A 17,747-nucleotide genomic window follows, 5' to 3' on the forward strand; every position below is an offset into this window, starting at 1 on the left:
CACCTAGTAGCATGGGATGCTCTGTTCTTACCCAGAACCAGCCTCCAAACCTACTTACTGGGGAAGCAGAGGGCCTGTCTGTTGGGACCTGCTGGTCAGTGTACTCCCACAACCCCAGCTGCTGACCCTCCTCCTTTCCCTGACTCTACACAGGACCTGCTCAGTTCACACGCAAGAGACAGGTAAGTCAGTGCTTCCAAGAACAACTAGCAATTGTGAACCCAGCCAGAAAAGGCTGAGTGGACATCTTTCCTTTTCAAAAGCACCAAGTGAAAGAGTAGGAGCTGTCCTTCCAACTGTAGATACCTACAGTGGGGACATATCTCCATAAGCTCCCTGCCTAGAGCCTTCTTCCAGTCAGTGGAGAGAAAAGGCTCTTCTCAGCACCTCCCCTTCTCATATTGACATCCTAAAGAAGGCAGATGAAGCATATTCTAGAATAACCTGTATCTTGCCACTGACTAAGTAACTGTCTCATCCTTTAGAAGTCACAAGTCAGAGCAGACGAGTCCACCCTTCCTCTTTGAAAATAATTTTTAAGATAAGTTTGGCACCCCATTTCCAGCACTGCTAATGTTTTCTTCAAACTGATTGCCCCACACCTTCTTCCAGTCAGCCCTGCAGACTAGCATCAAAACTGACCCTTAAACTGAAGCTGGTTCTTCTGATTCTCCATCACCAGCTATAATAATTTCACAATTGGCAGCCAGTTAACAATTCTGTTGGCAGCTCAGAGTCTGAAACAAAAGCCAGCCTGCTGTTCTCTAACTGCATTTTCTCTGCAGGACTGACAAGGTTAACAGCAATATTCTCTCACGTTAGTGGGAAAGTTAAGCAAAAATGATACTGAACACATGCAAGGAACACATCAATTGAAAAGGTGCATTCTGATGCAGACCCTTTTCAAGGCAGAAGAGCACTTAAGGCCAATTTAGCTACCACAGTTTTCCACTTACAGCTTAGAAAAGACAAGTTTCACTATGAAAATAGAAAGCTGGTGCAGCACAAAGCCACCAGAAAAAAAAAAAAAAAAAGAAAAAAGGGCAAATTTATAAGCATCTCTGGAAATTGGTGCTTGGTTCAGCTTAGAGCCATATGCCAATGCCAAGGGCAGATACCGCAGGGCAAGACAGTTTGTTCGTCCTGCAAGTTCCCAAGATGAGAACAAAGGGGAAAGATCTCCTGAGTCAAGCTAAGGAGTCTCAGATGTAATTTTGGCATTAGGAACAAATTAAACATCCATCCAGATAAGATGAAAATCTCTGCTCTATATCCCTGAACCTCTCTTAGAGCCAAACTACTCCGATATTCAAGAAAACACTTTGGTCTATATTTTTTATTCATTTTTACCGCATTTCAGTGTGTCCACATTCTAAAAAGAACTGTGTCTCAGCTGGCCTAAGTCCAAATAAGTGTGCAGATGTCATGCCTCACACCTCTTCAGGAAGGATTCAAAGGTAAGTGAAGTTTTCAGGAATCACACCGATACCAAACCAGACACTGATCCTGATAACCTACTATAAAAATGAAAATGTTTTCTCAGCTGACCTGCTTTCAGGGTATTTGGACCTCCATTTAAATGACATTCTGATCATTTAAGCTCAAACATCAGAGCTATTGACAGTCTTAAATCTTTGAAATATTTCCTGTCACAGGTTCCCTGCAGGAATTCCTTGTGCAGAGATCCTAACTGTTATGCATTCTCCCATCTCCTACCCCTAATTGTCAGGCAATATCAAGCAGTGGTTTTATTTTTAAGCTACTTTCAAAGTGTTCTTAAAGCAGTTTGGAAATTATGGCCTCATTAAGTTAGAAATGCCAATATTTATGCAAAACAAGTAGCTACATCTGACAAGGGTGGGCTGTACAGTCAAGTCAAAGAAGCCCTTTCAGAAATTGCTCAATAACACATTGCTAAAAAGCAACAAATGGTTCCCAGGAATTCAAAGGAATAATGATAAAAATGTGCATGTTTTGCTAGCTTGCTTCCTAGGTATTCAATGACGTTGGAAGTGAGGGCAGAAAAATTCCCTCTTTCTCCTGTAAGGGACATGCTTTGGACCAGAGAAGAGTCCTGGCTGTCACTCTTCTAGAATGATGGACAAAAAAAGGTCAATCAGTACTTGCAATTTTCTGCTTTTGAATTCCAGGCTTGGATTTCACACGGAGATTAACTAATCTCTCCCGCAGATGAAGGGGACACCTCCCTCACACAACAGGTATGGGGACCACATCTATGCTATATGGTACGATCACAGCCACAAAGCTGCATGAGACCCAGTTTCTCTGCAAGGTTTTCTGTCTGGGCGGTAGCTTGGCCACTGCCAATACTACTAGAACAGTCCCTGCAAAAGTCCCGAGTCACATACTCACCACTCAAAGTCCCCTTGACTGCAGACGCATGGTTCAGACACCACAGTTTGGGAATAATCCCGACCTAGGGAACACTGGGCTCCAGGCTTGCGTTTTTTATAGATCTTCCTCTCTCCCATGACACAAGGCTCCCCCTTCAGCAGCCAAGGAACAAGAGGAGAAAGAAAAACAGAGAGTTGTAGTGGCAGCTGGGCCCTAAATGGAGCATTTTGTCAAAAGACACAAAAGGCAATGAAAGCAAGCAATTACCGCTGGGAGAGTTGGGAGCTAAGACTCTAGCTCCTTTTTGTGGCTTTGCAAACTCAAAAGCCACCTTGGGAGGACCCATGAGTGCAGTGTGTGCAGCATTGAGTTGGGATGCTAATGACAATATGCCCAAAACACCTGGGTGCCCAAGCCATTGTAAGCACCCAGTTATGCCATATTTCAGAAGGCATCCGCCAATGTATCTAGTCCTACAAACTATCCTGAAAAGACAATGTGGATGTACTCCAGGGTTTCTTCCACATGTCAGATTAAATCTACTATGGGAAGAAGTGCCCAAGCCTGAAATCCAGAGCAGGGACAAAATCTAGGTGTGGACCCCAGCAGTCCTGGCTCCCCTCCTCTTTCCTTGATAGACCTGGCTTTGTTATACACCTCAAATAATTTTGATGGTGTGTTGTATTGGGCTTTTTGAACACAAAGGTTTTGAAGAGCACTACTGGGAGTAGCTAATCTAAAAGAAACATTTGACATTTAAGTGAGTTGCTATAAACAGAATTTTCTCTGATGCAGAAATAATTTGTCTGCATAGAAGTAAGAAAAAAAGACAACATCTCATTGAAGCACTTTCCTATTACCAGTGATTCCCAAGATGGCTGCCTGGTTACACACATCTTCCCTTTTCTTTCATTTAAATTATTTTCATTTATTCAATTCTATGACTTCAGTTATCTCATACATCCTTGCCAAATTAATGCTCATTTCTAATTCATGGATTTCATTCAGCAATATCACAGTGCCAATAGTTCTGGCTCTAGTTATGTTGCCCTGCAGGGAGTGGGACATCATACTGGTGGCCAGTAACCCATAAGTAATCTTCAGAGAGTATTGAGCTCTCTCAGTTATAGTGGCTTCAGGACCTAAATATATCCAGCATGAAAATAAGCCAGAGTGTATGAAAAGCAAAGCATGTATCCTTGAATAAAATGAAATAATTTGGTCTTCTCTGGTGTCTTTTATTCAAGGGCTCCCCAGAGTTTTACAGACACCTGCAGGACCTGCAGGATGAATAAATGTTTTTATTTTCAGTTTTGAGTAGGGAACATAGAGGCAAAGTGAAAGAAAATTATTTTCATGAGTCGCTGACAGGGCTACAAAGAGTTCAATGTCTCCTACAATTCAATCACAAGGTGAGGTTTTACATTGCCCTGAGCATTGAGGGAAAGAAGATCTAGCTAGTGCAATGGAATATTTTCATACAAAGAGAAGTTAACAGTCTCCCTAACTTGCCCAGAGAAGACTGGCCCCATGTTTATTCATGCATATGCTTCAGGGGAAGTAAAGCATCAACAGGTTAGAACTGTGACTTTATGGATGCAAAAAACCCATATGCTCTGCTGAAAAGAACAAATACATTCCTACCTAGCAACACAGAGTATGGGAAAAGGAGCCTCCCTCATCCCCTCCCTACACAATGGGAATACCTGATTGTGCAGATGCCAGGTTTGGTAGTCATCTTTGTTACACCTCCGGCTGAAGATAGACTGGTAGTCCACCTTGACCAGCTGCCATTCAGAACGGAGACTGAAGTGCCCAAAAACTCTGAGCATGGGAAAGGAAAAAAGAAAGAACCAGAGTCAGCCAGAGATATGCTTCCATTAAGCAAATAATTTCTCACAAATCTCAGCTACAGAAACCAATACACAGCCTTGGAGCTTGATGCCAGAAAATGCTATTCAGTCATGAATAACAGTTTCCTGTTCCTGTATCATCCTAGGATTGTTTAGCCTTTGCCTGACCCCTTGTACAGCCTGTGTTGGAAGGTCTTTCATGCCTCTAGTACTTAGCACAATGGGCCCCGAGTCTAATACAGACAGCTAGGTGTCACTCAAAACAATAAACAACCAGACTAGAAAGTAATGTGTCTAATGTAAAGGGAGCTATTCCGATGAATATATGGGTTTGGCTGTCTCAAAGTCATGCTTTTCTTAGCTGACTCAGTTTCTTTACTGCTGAACTTTCATGTTGCACAAACTTACTACTTAATGAATTGTAAAAGAAACACCTGAAATGACATATTTGGGATATGGACTGTAGGCAAGCGACCTGCAAAGACGGCAGCCTCCCTTCCACCTGGTGACTGCTGACTGTGGCTAGTAGGAGTGGAATTATAAGTGATCATCACTGTAAGGTTATCGGTAGTTTTTTCCTAATTCTTTTGAGTAGGTCACTCATTATCAGCTTTCACTGATCACACTCCACGGTTCACCTAGCTAAGTAATAAGCTGATTTTCAGGATGAAAATGACACATTTTCCCACACAGTTCCAGGGCAACACAAGGTTTGTGCTGAGTAAGGCAGTATATAGGAGCAGTTGGAGCTGAAGGGTCAGCACACAAAAAATAGTGGGAGAAGGACTCAGACTGTAATTTAAAACTGAGGCACAGATCTGTTATTAATGGGGTGATGAAAGAGATCATATAAAATTGAATAGCACCAGAAGCTTCTGCCCAAGCTTGGACCAGAACGTCAGTAGCAGAGATGGTTGTTGAACACAGGTCTCTCTAAATGCCATCCTAACCATATGGCACTCCATCACCTGCAGAGAAAGCTATGTGCATGCTTAAGTGTCTGGAAGGGAAGGACCAAAGCAACAATGAGCACTGATGGTATGCATCACCAAAGTACCATCACCACAAATACTAAGGGACTCTACACGTTGGAAGCTCACACCTTTGCCAAAGAAAGCAAAATCATAGCAAAACCATGATTTAATTGATAAATAACACCAGGTACCCAGACAAAAGACTCCATCCATCCAGAAACATTGCATGAGTTCTGCAGGGTGTTCAGTTTTTGATCAAGTAACAGCTTCCTATTTCCTTGGCCAGCTGTAATTTTCTCAGTAAGGAGCAGCTTTTCAATAAACTGCAGCTGGATTTCCAAAGAAGTGTGTAATAGGAGGAGATTAGGGCAGGGACACAGGTGACCAGACTTTAAAAGCCATTAACAAAACTATAGCTTCTCACTGGCAAGGGGAACATCTTAGTACACATAAACAACAAAAAAATTACAATGATCAAGTTGATTTGTCATTATAACATGTCAACTTCTTGGCTAGCTCAAATGAATATATAAAAGAACCTAAAAACTCATCTAAAATACAAGTTCCAGATTTTAAAAATTCTGTATGTACTGAAACCCAAATCTTTTCGGACTCTTATGAAGCAGCAAATGTCATTGTATCAGCCTTATTGCGAGATTTAGAGGGCAGAGAAAGAATGCTTTTTTCCTTATACCAAATCTTTCACTAACCTACATTTTTACCCAAGCCACTTATGAGATTAAAGTTTTGGTTTTTTAATTATTCCAGACTAAAAAAGAAAGAGGGAGGGAGAGAGAGAGATGATTTACAAATTTCCCTATCAAAGCAAAAAAGAAACAAAAGAGAAAACTTCTATTGAGTTTCCAAGCACTGACTGCAATCCAGATCCTGCTGCGTCCCCAGTGTGCTGCCATTCTTTACTCTAGTTCATCTTAATTTACACTGTAATCACACAGGGTTGTCGGCTTTGCTCTCCCCTCACTGCCCAAAATACTCCTGTAGACTGTAGCCTGCACCAAAACTCCTCTGCATTGTGCTGGTTTTCGTAAAACAGAGACCATCCAGGAATCAGTCATGTTCTCCCATTTAGGTTTGTCTCAGCTCATGGGTATCAGGGACAGAAAGGGGGAGTGGAGGAGATCTGAGAGCCTGTAGTTGTGGGTTTGCTGTGGACACCTTTCTATATCCAAGTTCTGCCTCACAGAGGCAAGCTCGAAGAAGCTGACAAGAAGGGGAGAGGATACTATGCAAGAAGAACCTGTGACAAATGTGTACACGGGTTAGAAATGAGTAGGTGGGGAAGGACTTGTGTGTAGGAATGGATTTATTAGGTAGATTGTTGCTGGTTCTTCAGAACATTTCTTAGTGTAGTCCTAATTGTGGGGTATTAGTGATAGGAAACACCACTACCTTCAGGCAAAGCTACAGAAGAAACTGTAATTCCTGTTCCTCAACACAGAAGGCACATCCTGGACCAAAATCAAACCATGGAAACCATAGCAATATGGGGTGCCAGGGCACTTGTTGGTAGAAGGAGGGAGAAGGGAGGAATAGGAAACAGCACGGAGAGGGAATGCAGAAGGCCTCCGAAACTGTACTCAGGTAGGGGTTCTAAATCCAGCTCCCCTCTCCACTTTCCCTTGGCACTGGGTAAATCCCACCAGCTCTTATGCCACAACTGCTTTCAGCACATACTCTTACAGAGTGCACGTCTTGTCACAGTATTATTGCACAGCTGGGCAGCTCTCCCATGAATCTTGTTTGTCCTGGATGTGATGCATGACTGAAATGTCTTTCCCACAAAGCAGCAACTCAGCAGGCAGAAATCATTTAGTCCAGCAGATTTGTACCAGTTCAGGATTTGACCTGGGTGTTTATTACACAGAAAACATAGCAAGAGGAGGGCAGAACATAATCAAACACAAACACTTGCCTGAAACCAGAAGATAACAGGGCTGGAGAAATCCAACTCTTTGGCAACCAACACATCTCAAGGAAAATGTTGTTCCTCAGACTGACCCTTAGCTAACTGTCCAGCAAGAGAGCAAAAGGCTTCTTTGTGCTTTACAAGCTACAAAAATTGCCAGAACCACTTGCATTTTAAATCTATTAAAACAAGCTAAAAAACCCCTCTTCCATTGAAATTCTCCATGATAATGATAATTAATGGAAAAAACAAGGTTTCCTAAGTGGAAGGCAATACATTAGCATTCTAAAAGCACAGAGCATTAGCTACTCTTTAATTAAATGATTTCAAAGAAGATCTTTGTATATAATTGCTATAATTTAGATGGAAACAATACTACACTAAATGTAATTAGAGGAGCGTGAACAGAGAGGGATGTTTTCCTCTGTGCTGCAGAGGTGGTTCTGGGTCACCTGATTCCTAAAGTAGTAACTTCCCTCCCCTTGTTAATAAAAAGCTTCTTAAGCCTGATCAACCGTTGCAGTGCAGCCTTCAGAGATAAGAGCTGCTCATATGCAGAGCAGCTAGCAAGCAACTGCACCCTGTGAGCACTGCTCACCAATAATAAATGCAACCCGGACGCCTACAGCACTTTTTGATTGACCAACCAACATGACGAAGGTTACATTACCTTTCAAGATGATTCTGTTGTGCATTTGAAACTTCTATGAGAGTAATCAAACGTAAGGAATGGACAAGAGTGCTATGTTATCTGTGGGGCTCCACTGGACTCAAACAGCTTTCCTTGGGAAGTGATGAAAACCCTCATCTTTTGTGGAATTAAAAATGGGCTAAACAAACCATCACAGGGAACAAACCCTGACTGGGCAAAATCAGGTATTGCAGCTGAACCCTGCTTTCATCAGTTTTGTGAACTACATCACTGGATATTTTTCCATAGTGACTAAGGTGCATGCATACGACCCCTCCCCACCCTATCTGTTTTGGGGTGGCCAGGCCCAACAGAGAGGGTTGAGCAGACAGCAAAAAGCTGCAACATCTTAAAACTGCTAGTGTTCAGCTATCAATAAGTGCTTAGCATTAAGTGCTCCAGTACGTACATCTGGATTTCTGTATCAAGTGTAGCTGATCTAGAAGAGCTGTAAAAGGCAAGACAGAAGATAGCGTACAGGAGATAATGACTTCTTGTTGGCTGAAGACGGAAAAATCATGTGTGCTCATTACCTCAGCAATCTGAAGTGTGTTTTTTCTCTCTCGTTTTTTTTTTTTTTTTTTGAGCCTATCTGTTTTAGAAACAAAACAAGTCCCAAGGAAAGAGATGGAAAAAGGTATTGGTGGGAGTTTATTTTTCCCTATTCAGCTGGTGAGTCCTCACATTGCTTTGAAGATACCATCTCATTTATCTTATCCGATTCCCATGTGCTTTTGTTTCTCATTTATTTTGTCTGCTCACTAAACTAGGGAGGTGGATTTTTTTAATAAATATAGCTAAACTATCAAGATGATACAGGGGAAAAGGGGACATAATGTACTATGAATTTTGCATCAATAACTTTGTCTACTATGGTCTAACTGAAAGCTCTTGCTTGTTGCAAGCATAGAATACAAAAGAAGAGAGCGGGGTTTTCAAGGTCCAACTCTGAGAAGCCAACACAAAAAGTATGTTTTGATTTTTTCCATCTAAGCAGTCTCATCCAGAAGTCCTTGAGAAGCAATAAATACAAGAGCCCAGATGGCATTTAGACAGAGTCAGTTTTCTGACTAAGCTCAATTTAACAAAAGTTCTCCAACCTAAGCCATGGAATGGTAATTTACAGCCTTTAGACAGGATAGATTTTGTTCTGTCCCTCAGACTAAGCAGTTAAAATTCCACATAAAATCTTAGCTAATAGGATGGCATCTTCTCAACTGGGTCTATGCATAACTCACAGTGAAACCATTGCTAGGAAACCAGAAAATGCTTCCCAATCCCTTCTTTGGAGAAACAAGGCAAGGCTTTTATTGCCAGGGCTGGATGTCACTAATTTGCAAAAAAATTACTAGGAACTTTGAAAACAATTCTGAAATGCTTACAGTTTCATGATGGAGTCATCTTGGAAAAGGTCATTGGTAATGCTGCTATAATTATATCTTTCATTAATTTTTTAAATACACAATAACTTACAAATGCAGTATATACTGACTGGATAACCTTGTACAGAAACTATTTAAAAGGTTTTTTACATTTATACAATGTTCTCTTGTCAAATTGCATTGCTTTTGCCTTATCATTCCTTGCATTGTTGATAGTTGTGCTTTTTATGTAATTCAATACTGCTCATTCCTGACAGGTCAACAGAATGAATTGAGGGTCACAAAATAACAACTCATCCACCTCTGGTCCACAGATTCAATCCCTGCCCCTGCCTAGGGTATGAGAAATAGATCTTCTCAAGTAATAGCTCCTGTATTGCTCACAGGAAAGGCATCAGCTGTATCCATCTGGATCTATCCCTGCTGGCAGTTTCAGACAAGCTGCCCAAGCATGGAAATAGAAATGTCTTCCAATGCCCAAATCGAGTCCCCTTCTATCATTTCTGAAGTAAACTGGCAAAACATTATATGGAGCAAGCATACATTGAAGCTGTCTGTACTTGGCTGGTCTGATCTGGATATAGATGGAGAACTTTTACCTTCACTAGTCAGCCTAGCTCCTTTGCATGTAATGGGAGATAACGGTCAAAGTCTCTGGTAACGCCTCCTGTCCTCAGCTACGCCCATCAGTGAGACAGATGACCGAAGATACAAAGAAAGGAAGCAGCTGAGGTCATGTTCAGTACACAAAACCTCAAATGTACCCTCCTTATTGAAGCATTTTTCCTTCACTGGACATCAGCAAGGCGAGAGAGATGAAAAGGTACCTCACTTTGCTTCTCACAAAGTACTCTGAGGGCCTCCGAATTCAGATTTTAACAAGATTAAGCCCTACAGAATAGACTGTTTTAAGCATTTTGAATATCTAAAAATAAAATAAAAGCAAAAAATATAAATATACTTAAGAGACAGCACCTTTTGAGATGAACTACACAAGCAGATGGATGGATCAACAGAAAACTAGAAAGAAAGAGAGCCAAATGTATACTTTAATTGATAATACTGAAGGAAAAGCTAATTGCAGTGTCATCATAAATAGACTGTTTCATTTAGGAAAGCCTGAAACCAACCTTGCTTTTTTTCCCCTTTTATTGTAAAGGAAAAATGTTTGCAGAGGAAGTGTCTTAGCAAGCAATAAAACCCCCCAATAGTAAAATCACCCACACCAGTAAATATTTCAGCTGACCTGAATCTGTGCTTTTGCTGTGTGAATGGAGAGAGGGAGAAAGTAAAGCAAGATTGCCCTCTGATTCCAGTTAAAATCCCTCTTTATTTACATCTGTGCCTCTAACAGGTAGTGCCAGAAGTAGCTATTTAATGGGCGGACCCAAGAAGTGCTATGAAGCACAATCTGGAAGAACCACCTCCTGGCAGGGAAACAAATGTGTTGGTTTTTTTCTAGTCCCCTGGAGGGAATGAAGTTATCTGAGCAAAACCAGGGGGAGCCCCAGATTTGGGCAATCACAGCTGCAGGAGCACTGAGGGGTTAATTCACCATAACTGAAGGTGCTTACTCTCTCTTTGATGTCCAGCAAAGAGAAGCACATGTTGCTACTGCTGAAATTTTAAGAGCTAACCAAGTATCCAAGGCCAAGGCCCTTCCCAGCAAGGATCACCAATGTGGTTTCACGAGCAGGGCTTGGTCAATGCCACCCGCAACATAGTGGCATAGCACAGACATAGTGTTAGCATAGTTAGCATAGTGTTAGCATAGTTATGCCATATAGTGGCATAGCACGACATAGTGGCATAGCATAGCTTGTAGAGAGTTCCTCTCTACAAGCATCTAGGATAGGTATCAGATGGGCTGACCCCCAGTCACTCAGGATAGGTCTGTGCAGCATCAGCTTGGACCGATCAGTGCAAAAGTCAAGGACCAAAGCTATTCAAATTTGGCTGGTCTGCTCTCAGGAACTCTAAAGCCATTTAACTTTTGTGTATGATGCGTAGATGTGAACCTGAGAGGTAAAGCCTGCATATGTCTAAGCTCTGCATTTCCATTCCTGTGGCTCTTGGCAAGCCTGGATAATAAAGCTCTTCTGTGAGTCCTATTCTGGCACCTATACAACCACCACTGAGATTGAGCTAAGAAGCCTAGCCAGATCTGAGTTGGGCTTTGCTGCTGGTTATTGTACTTTATAACCCAGTGGTCCATGCTCCAGGAGAACTGATTAGTTCAGCATCAACATGGCATGAATACATGGAGGCAACACAAACCAGTCACTGCGATTTCCTCTGATCCAGAGCGCTGAGTAACATAGACCAGAGGTGGGGGGATGGCCTAACAGAAAGAGCCAAAATCCAGCCAAACATATTAGGTCTAACTGAGAATCAACTGTGTCCCTGTACAAGGTTCTCTCACTTCCATAATTGCCTTGATTTGGTTTGAATTTTTCTCTCCACTATCCAGGCTACCCTGGTCCTACATTACCTGGGAAAAGGGTGAACCTATGCTAGAGATCCTGGCTCAGTGCACACACTTAGAGAAGTACTTGGTACATAAATGTACGTCCATCACTTGTTGACATTTATAGCTTTTGAGACAATAAAAGAAAATGCTGACGATTGCAAACAAAAAAAAGAGGGCCTTTTATGAAACCTGGATCTGAAGCCATCTGTGTGTAAGAAAGTAGCAGTAAAGCAAGACTAGCTCCTATGTGCAGGCTGAGCTGTTAGGGCCAAAAACACACAAGCAGCGATGGAACAGTTGCAAGTTGTGCCAGCGGGGCTAGGTTTTATGAATGGAGAGAGATGAGATATTTCTCCATGAATTAAACATAAATCATGACTGTAGAGAAAACCAAATGGGCTGTGTAACCTCCTGATTGTTTTTTATTAGGGTTTAGATGGAATTAGCGTTAAAGGAGGTCACTGGTTACAGGGAAATTGGATGGAAAGGGACTGAGACAAGGAAGCAGAACCTAATTGAAAGAGACGCAGATCAGCAATTAGGGAGAGTGGAAGAGGGAGAGTGAGAGTTATACTGTCTCATGACTGGCAAGATGATGCAGGGAGCAAGAGACTGGAAACAAAGGAAACATAAAAGATGAAAGATGACACTGGAAAGGCAGGCAATTGCCAACAAAAAACACTGTCTAATTTTTTTCCTAAACAAAAATATGGTCTTTAAGAGCCACTTTGGAGCTTTTAATTCAGTTGCTTTTGGCTGACCTGTTAACTAGGAACAGTAGCCTGAGGGCAACTGGGTGATGGTTCAGGGCTGCTGTACTTCTGTCTGTGGATAGAAAGAGAGTAAGAAAAATGGCATTTTTTTCTAGAAAGAGGAGATGCATTTTGTTCCAAATAAAATATACCATCCCTTTGGATCTAGATTTTCAGCTGCTGCAAATTAGTGTAATTCCCATAGATCATCTCAGATATAACACCTTGTTCTACTGCTACTATTCAGAGGGAGAAAAAACAGCAGCAGTGAAACTACCAAGAATATACCAACAGCAGACAGCAGCTTGCATGATGACAAATTTGTTCAAGAAAATCTTGGTCTGTATTCTGTTTCCCAAGGGGAAGGGTCAAATGAGAATTTCACAGAATTTCTCATGCAGATGAAATCTGAAGGAAGTGGTTTATTTCCACCTCCAAGTGAAACTGAATGTCATGACATGGAGATTTTCCACAGAAGAGAAATTCAAAGTGTTGGCCAGATTCACTGACTCGCAATCCATATCAAACTAGTCATGGAAAGCTGCACCACTGTCAAATTCCAGGTCAGAAGGGATGGATGGGGCAGGGAAAGAGTTTCTATGAATACAGAGAAAAACCAAAATCTTGCAATAAAAATACTGCAGTACAATCATGGCAGACCCTTTTCACTCAGCTTTGGAAAACAGGGATTATTCATCAGTTCAATGGACACTTCCTTCAAAGTGCCAGCAGAAGAGGAAAACCACTGCAAATGACATGGTACAGCATGATCTTTTAGTTAGCAAGTAATGCCAAGTGCAATTAGTAAGTAATCTGCAGAACGTATAATTACAAAGCAGCCCTACAGCTTGGGCTTGATTTCTCCATTAGCTGCACAAATAATGCACAAGGCAATGGGGGAGACAGGGATTTTTTTTTAAATACAAAGTGCTATCAAAATAAGAACTTACTGAATGACAAACCAAACCTTTTGAAATCTGGTCTCTAAAAAATTTATTGCCAATGTTCCCAAACCACTTTACATGACAATTGCTTCAAAAGAAATCCCAGCAACATGAAAGGGAGTGTGAGACACCTGAGAAGGGGTATGGGAAAGCACGTTAATTTTTAATGCTGTTTTTCAGAAGTGTTCTCTCTCTTCTTCAAGGCACTCATGAAAGACAACCAGTTTCTGACAGCTTTGAAACCTGAAGATGCTGCCTCCCTCTTCTAGAAAATATACTGGCAGGTATCAGCAATCTGAGTGTTTCCTCCACTAACACGTCTGCGGTCCCAACAGACGCAGGTGCTGCCCCTTTGCCAGAAGCTGGATAACAGCATGTTCAGTCATTGCAATCTTTCATCCTATGAATCAGCAGATTTCTAACCGGAGATGTCCAACACGAATGTGGAAGCCATTGCTCAGAACATGTAAGCTCCAAACACACGTGACAGGGACAGTTTGTGGTGGATCAGGGTGACAAGCTTTGCCTGGCACAGGGTATCAGAGAGAAGGCGGCTCAGAAGAGGCAATGAGATCTGTACTTGGCTGGGCAACAGTGTGGGGAGGTGGCTGACCAGTTATAGCAGGGGAATTTTCACAGGTTTGGGTCAAAGGGATCATGAAACAAGAAAGCCATGTACAGTGATCAAATGAAGACAAGCTCTCCTTAGGAATAAAGGCTTCTAGCACTACCTGAACTATGTGAGATGCCTCAAACTATAGTATGGCTGCTCTGGAGACCTGCTCTCCACCACTCACTGTAGCCTAATGACGAAAAATCTGTTAGAGTGCACTCTGCAGCCAACCCAGCGCTGAGCCTTCCCAGCTCCCAGAAAGCTGGTGCGCTCTGCTCTGTGCAGGATCAGGGCCAGGCTGAGCTGAAAAGGTGCTGAGGCCATATGGTTTCTCAGTCCCCCAAGGGCTGGTGGGATCAGGGCACCAGAATATTTCATGGCTTGCTCTAATGGAAAGGTGAAAGACTCTGAGGAAACGTACGTGTGCACAGCACCCTACCCCTTGCTGTGCACCCACACCAGGCCTGAGTGTTTTGTACAGCCCAGCCCAGCCCAGCTGCTAGCAGGAGGACAGCACAGGACCCATAATCCATCTGTCCTTACTTAAAAGCACAAGGAACAAAACACATTAGCCTCTAGATGAGAATATCTGGACTGTATTGTCATCAGGCAACCCTTGACCTTTTACTTAGGGAAAAGAAATCATGTATCAGCCTGCTGCTCATTCTGGCTCCTTCTGTAAGGGCTTTTTTTATTCACTTCAGTGAATAAAAGGCTCCAGTCAGCACACCTTTTTCTAGCCCTCCACCCTGCACGTGCTTACCTCTCCATCCACCTTGTCTGAGCATCACAGACATGACTCAGGATCTCCTTCCGCCTAAGGAATGGGAAAAGTCTGCACAGTGGGGTACTCATCTGGGACTCAGGAGACCTGTTTTAATGCCAAGCTTTCCCCATAACAGCCTGCTGAGTGACCGACCATGGGCACGTCCCTTGTTCTGCCTCAGTTTCCCTACCTGTGGAATACAACTAACGACGTTGATTTCTTTAGCATAATATTTGATCTACTGTCCGTAAATAGCATTTCATTCCAATGAGAGTAATGTTTGCCCCAGAAAGCCAAAGACAGACAATACATGCCACAGAGCCCAATGCCTTCTCCATGTGTTATAGCTTCTGCCAGGAATCTTCCGAGTACATGGCACAACTGCTGGGAACTGATCTCACGTCACAGACATCCTCTTCCTAAGGCCCAATAAATCACACGACGCTGTCTGAGAAAGATTACTCTAAGCAGATGTTCTCATCACCTGATTTGTCTATTCAGGTGCCACAGAAAGACCTTAGCTCATACTGCAAGTACCAGCAGCACAAGCAATATTGTGCCTCTGTGGGCTGTTCAGGTGAATTCATGCAGCAATCCAAAGGCTAACAAATAGAGTACTCCTCTGGCAGGGAGGGAGATGGGAGGAGGAAGTGACACTGATTAATCTGTGATCGTTAATAATGTTTTTAAGTCTTGCAAACGAAGATAATGATATGGGTAATCAACTGACTTACTCCAGGCTATAAACTGATCATCTGCTGGGATAAAATGGGAATTCCTATAACACACATTTTCTTGTCCATTGCAAAGTCACTTGATGGCATTAGCAGATTGATCATTTTCTTGCAAAGTCCCAGCTATTCATTACTTCTAGAAGGTTTTGAAATTAGATCAGATGATACTAGAATGCAGCTCACTATAGCAAATGCCAATATCCTCTCAATCATTTTCGTTTCCTAACTTAATAACTATATTTGCAATTTTTGTTCTCAGATCAAGTTCTAAATTTTACTTTTCTTTCTGTGTGCAGTCATTATTTTCACAGATTCATTTTAATTCAGGGATCCTATTCTGAAGAGTCCTTATGTAGGTTTACACGCTGCAGTTTGCACAGCCCCATGAGTGAGGACAGTGCAATGAACTCACAAGGACACATCAGAGTAAAACCCATAGCCAATAATAAAGCTGGTCGCACCACAAACAGATATTGCAATAATCATGAAAAGAAAGGAAAACGGAAATGTGAGATAAAACCACAATGGGGACAACAATTAAAACCTACCAGTCCTTTCTAGGTATCTAATGGTACCTATGCAACTTGGATAAACCAGGTTTTGAAATCTGCCCTCCAGTCTCTCAAAAAACCCACAGTTTTGGTAGGCCTGAGAGAATGCAGAGGCTGGCTGGTCAGCTCTGGTTCCCAAAAGAAGTGAAGATAAATAAGGATAGAGTTCAGAATCCTTCACCACAACAGCCTCTGTACATGATCCCTTCTGTTGTTTTCTGCTCTGGAAGCTGCAAGTCGGATTTAACTTTCTACAGACCTCTGGTGAAATCTTTCCTCCAGATTCCCTCTTCATGAAATCCTCTGTTGAGTTCAGCAGCAGCAGCAGAAGTTGCAGAAGAAAATCTGTCTTTTTTTTTTTTTTTTTCCAGACAGCTTCTTTCTCTTTTTCTCAAGCAGATTGAAGTGAAAAGAGACCAGATTGATGGCAGGAGAGTTTTAGGGCCTCTGCTGAGCCACAGGAATTCAGGAACACTGTGTCTGTGTCTTTTCTTTATGTACGTTGGACAAGAACCTCAATTCCTTCTAGGAAAAACAATCTCCTGGTGTTTCTGCCACCCACTCACCTCTTCTCTCATTTGCTGAGATTGCTAGCACAGGTGCCAGCTATGGAGGGTGAAGGCTGGCCCAGCAGGGAGAAGGCCAGCTCCTCTGACCGCATCCCAGCAAAGGCACTATTTTCCATCACCTCTCTGTTTTCACCTTACTTTTCTCAGCACAGCCACTCAGAGGTGGCAGATCCGCAGCTCCCTACCCCAAAGCAAAGGGGCAGAATCTTTCAAGGACATTGTGTCAGCTTGTAATTTTCTTTCCTGTATCAGCTTTTAAATGTGACAGCAAGACTTGAGCAGAAGGCAGTGAATATTGCCTTGCTTAAAGAGGAAAGATGATAATCACCTTATCAGAAAGTGACAGGAAAATGACTCTTGGCTCCCATGTAATTTTGAACTCAGTGGGAGCTTGGACCTGGGAGCTGTTGCCCCTCTCTCATACTCAATCTGCTGAATCTCTGCTGAGTGCTAATCAGAATCTGTCCACATTGCCTTCATACCTGTACATGCTTTGCTGATGTCTTCCACAAGTCAGTCAGTTCTTCAGAATAAGAGTTAACTCATGGAACTCCTGGCCACATGATAACGTGACTGCTAAATTTTTAAAGGGATTTAGGGGAAAAAAACCTCAAAAAACAAAAAATCATGAATGTCTTAAGAAATACAAATAATACTATATTTGACCAAGGAAGTCCCTTATTTGCAAATCTCTGTAAATGAGAAAAGTGTACAAGGGAATAATTTTTTTTTTTTTAATATACCTTTTTTAGCATCCTCTACTTGCCACTGTTGGAGTGTGGAACTGAGCTAGAGGGACCTCTGGTCTGACTCAGTATGGCCTGTGCTCTTAATGCTCTCTTTCTCACCTCAAACCTCTCCTGGCCTCCATCTCACCTTTTCCAACATTTCTCAATTACTTATTCATTCTGCCCCACTCTTCTGCCACCCAGTGATGGATTGCCAGTAATTTTATGGGTCTCCTGGAAAAAAAATGCTCTCACTTCATCTCTGGTAAAGCTGCATGGCCATGTAAACGAGAAGGTGTTAGAAAGGGCCAGGGCTCGTAACCTATTCATTTACAACCAGGAACATTTTCTAACATACACATAACCAAGGGCAGCAGTCACAGCGATGTTGGCAGACCAGCTTGTATTAAATCCTCTCGCTGAAAACGTTAATGCTCA

The 17,747-nt window shown here is 42.3% G+C and overlaps 1 protein-coding gene across 1 annotated transcript in view; it reads right to left on the reverse strand.

The window, feature by feature from the left end:
• SORCS3 (sortilin related VPS10 domain containing receptor 3) overlaps positions 1–17,747 on the reverse strand; it is a 323,256-nt gene that overhangs the window by 36,342 nt on the left and 269,167 nt on the right. Inside the window, exons 15-16 of the mRNA XM_075504060.1 lie at positions 4,062–4,179; positions 2,374–2,507 (exon numbers count right to left, since the gene is read on the reverse strand). Of these exons, the coding sequence (XP_075360175.1) occupies positions 2,374–2,507; positions 4,062–4,179 (252 nt within the window). The remainder of the gene's footprint in view (positions 1–2,373; positions 2,508–4,061; positions 4,180–17,747) is intronic.

Source organism: Mycteria americana, chromosome 6, assembly GCF_035582795.1.
Source record: "Mycteria americana isolate JAX WOST 10 ecotype Jacksonville Zoo and Gardens chromosome 6, USCA_MyAme_1.0, whole genome shotgun sequence".
Taxonomy (NCBI): domain Eukaryota; kingdom Metazoa; phylum Chordata; class Aves; order Ciconiiformes; family Ciconiidae; genus Mycteria; species Mycteria americana.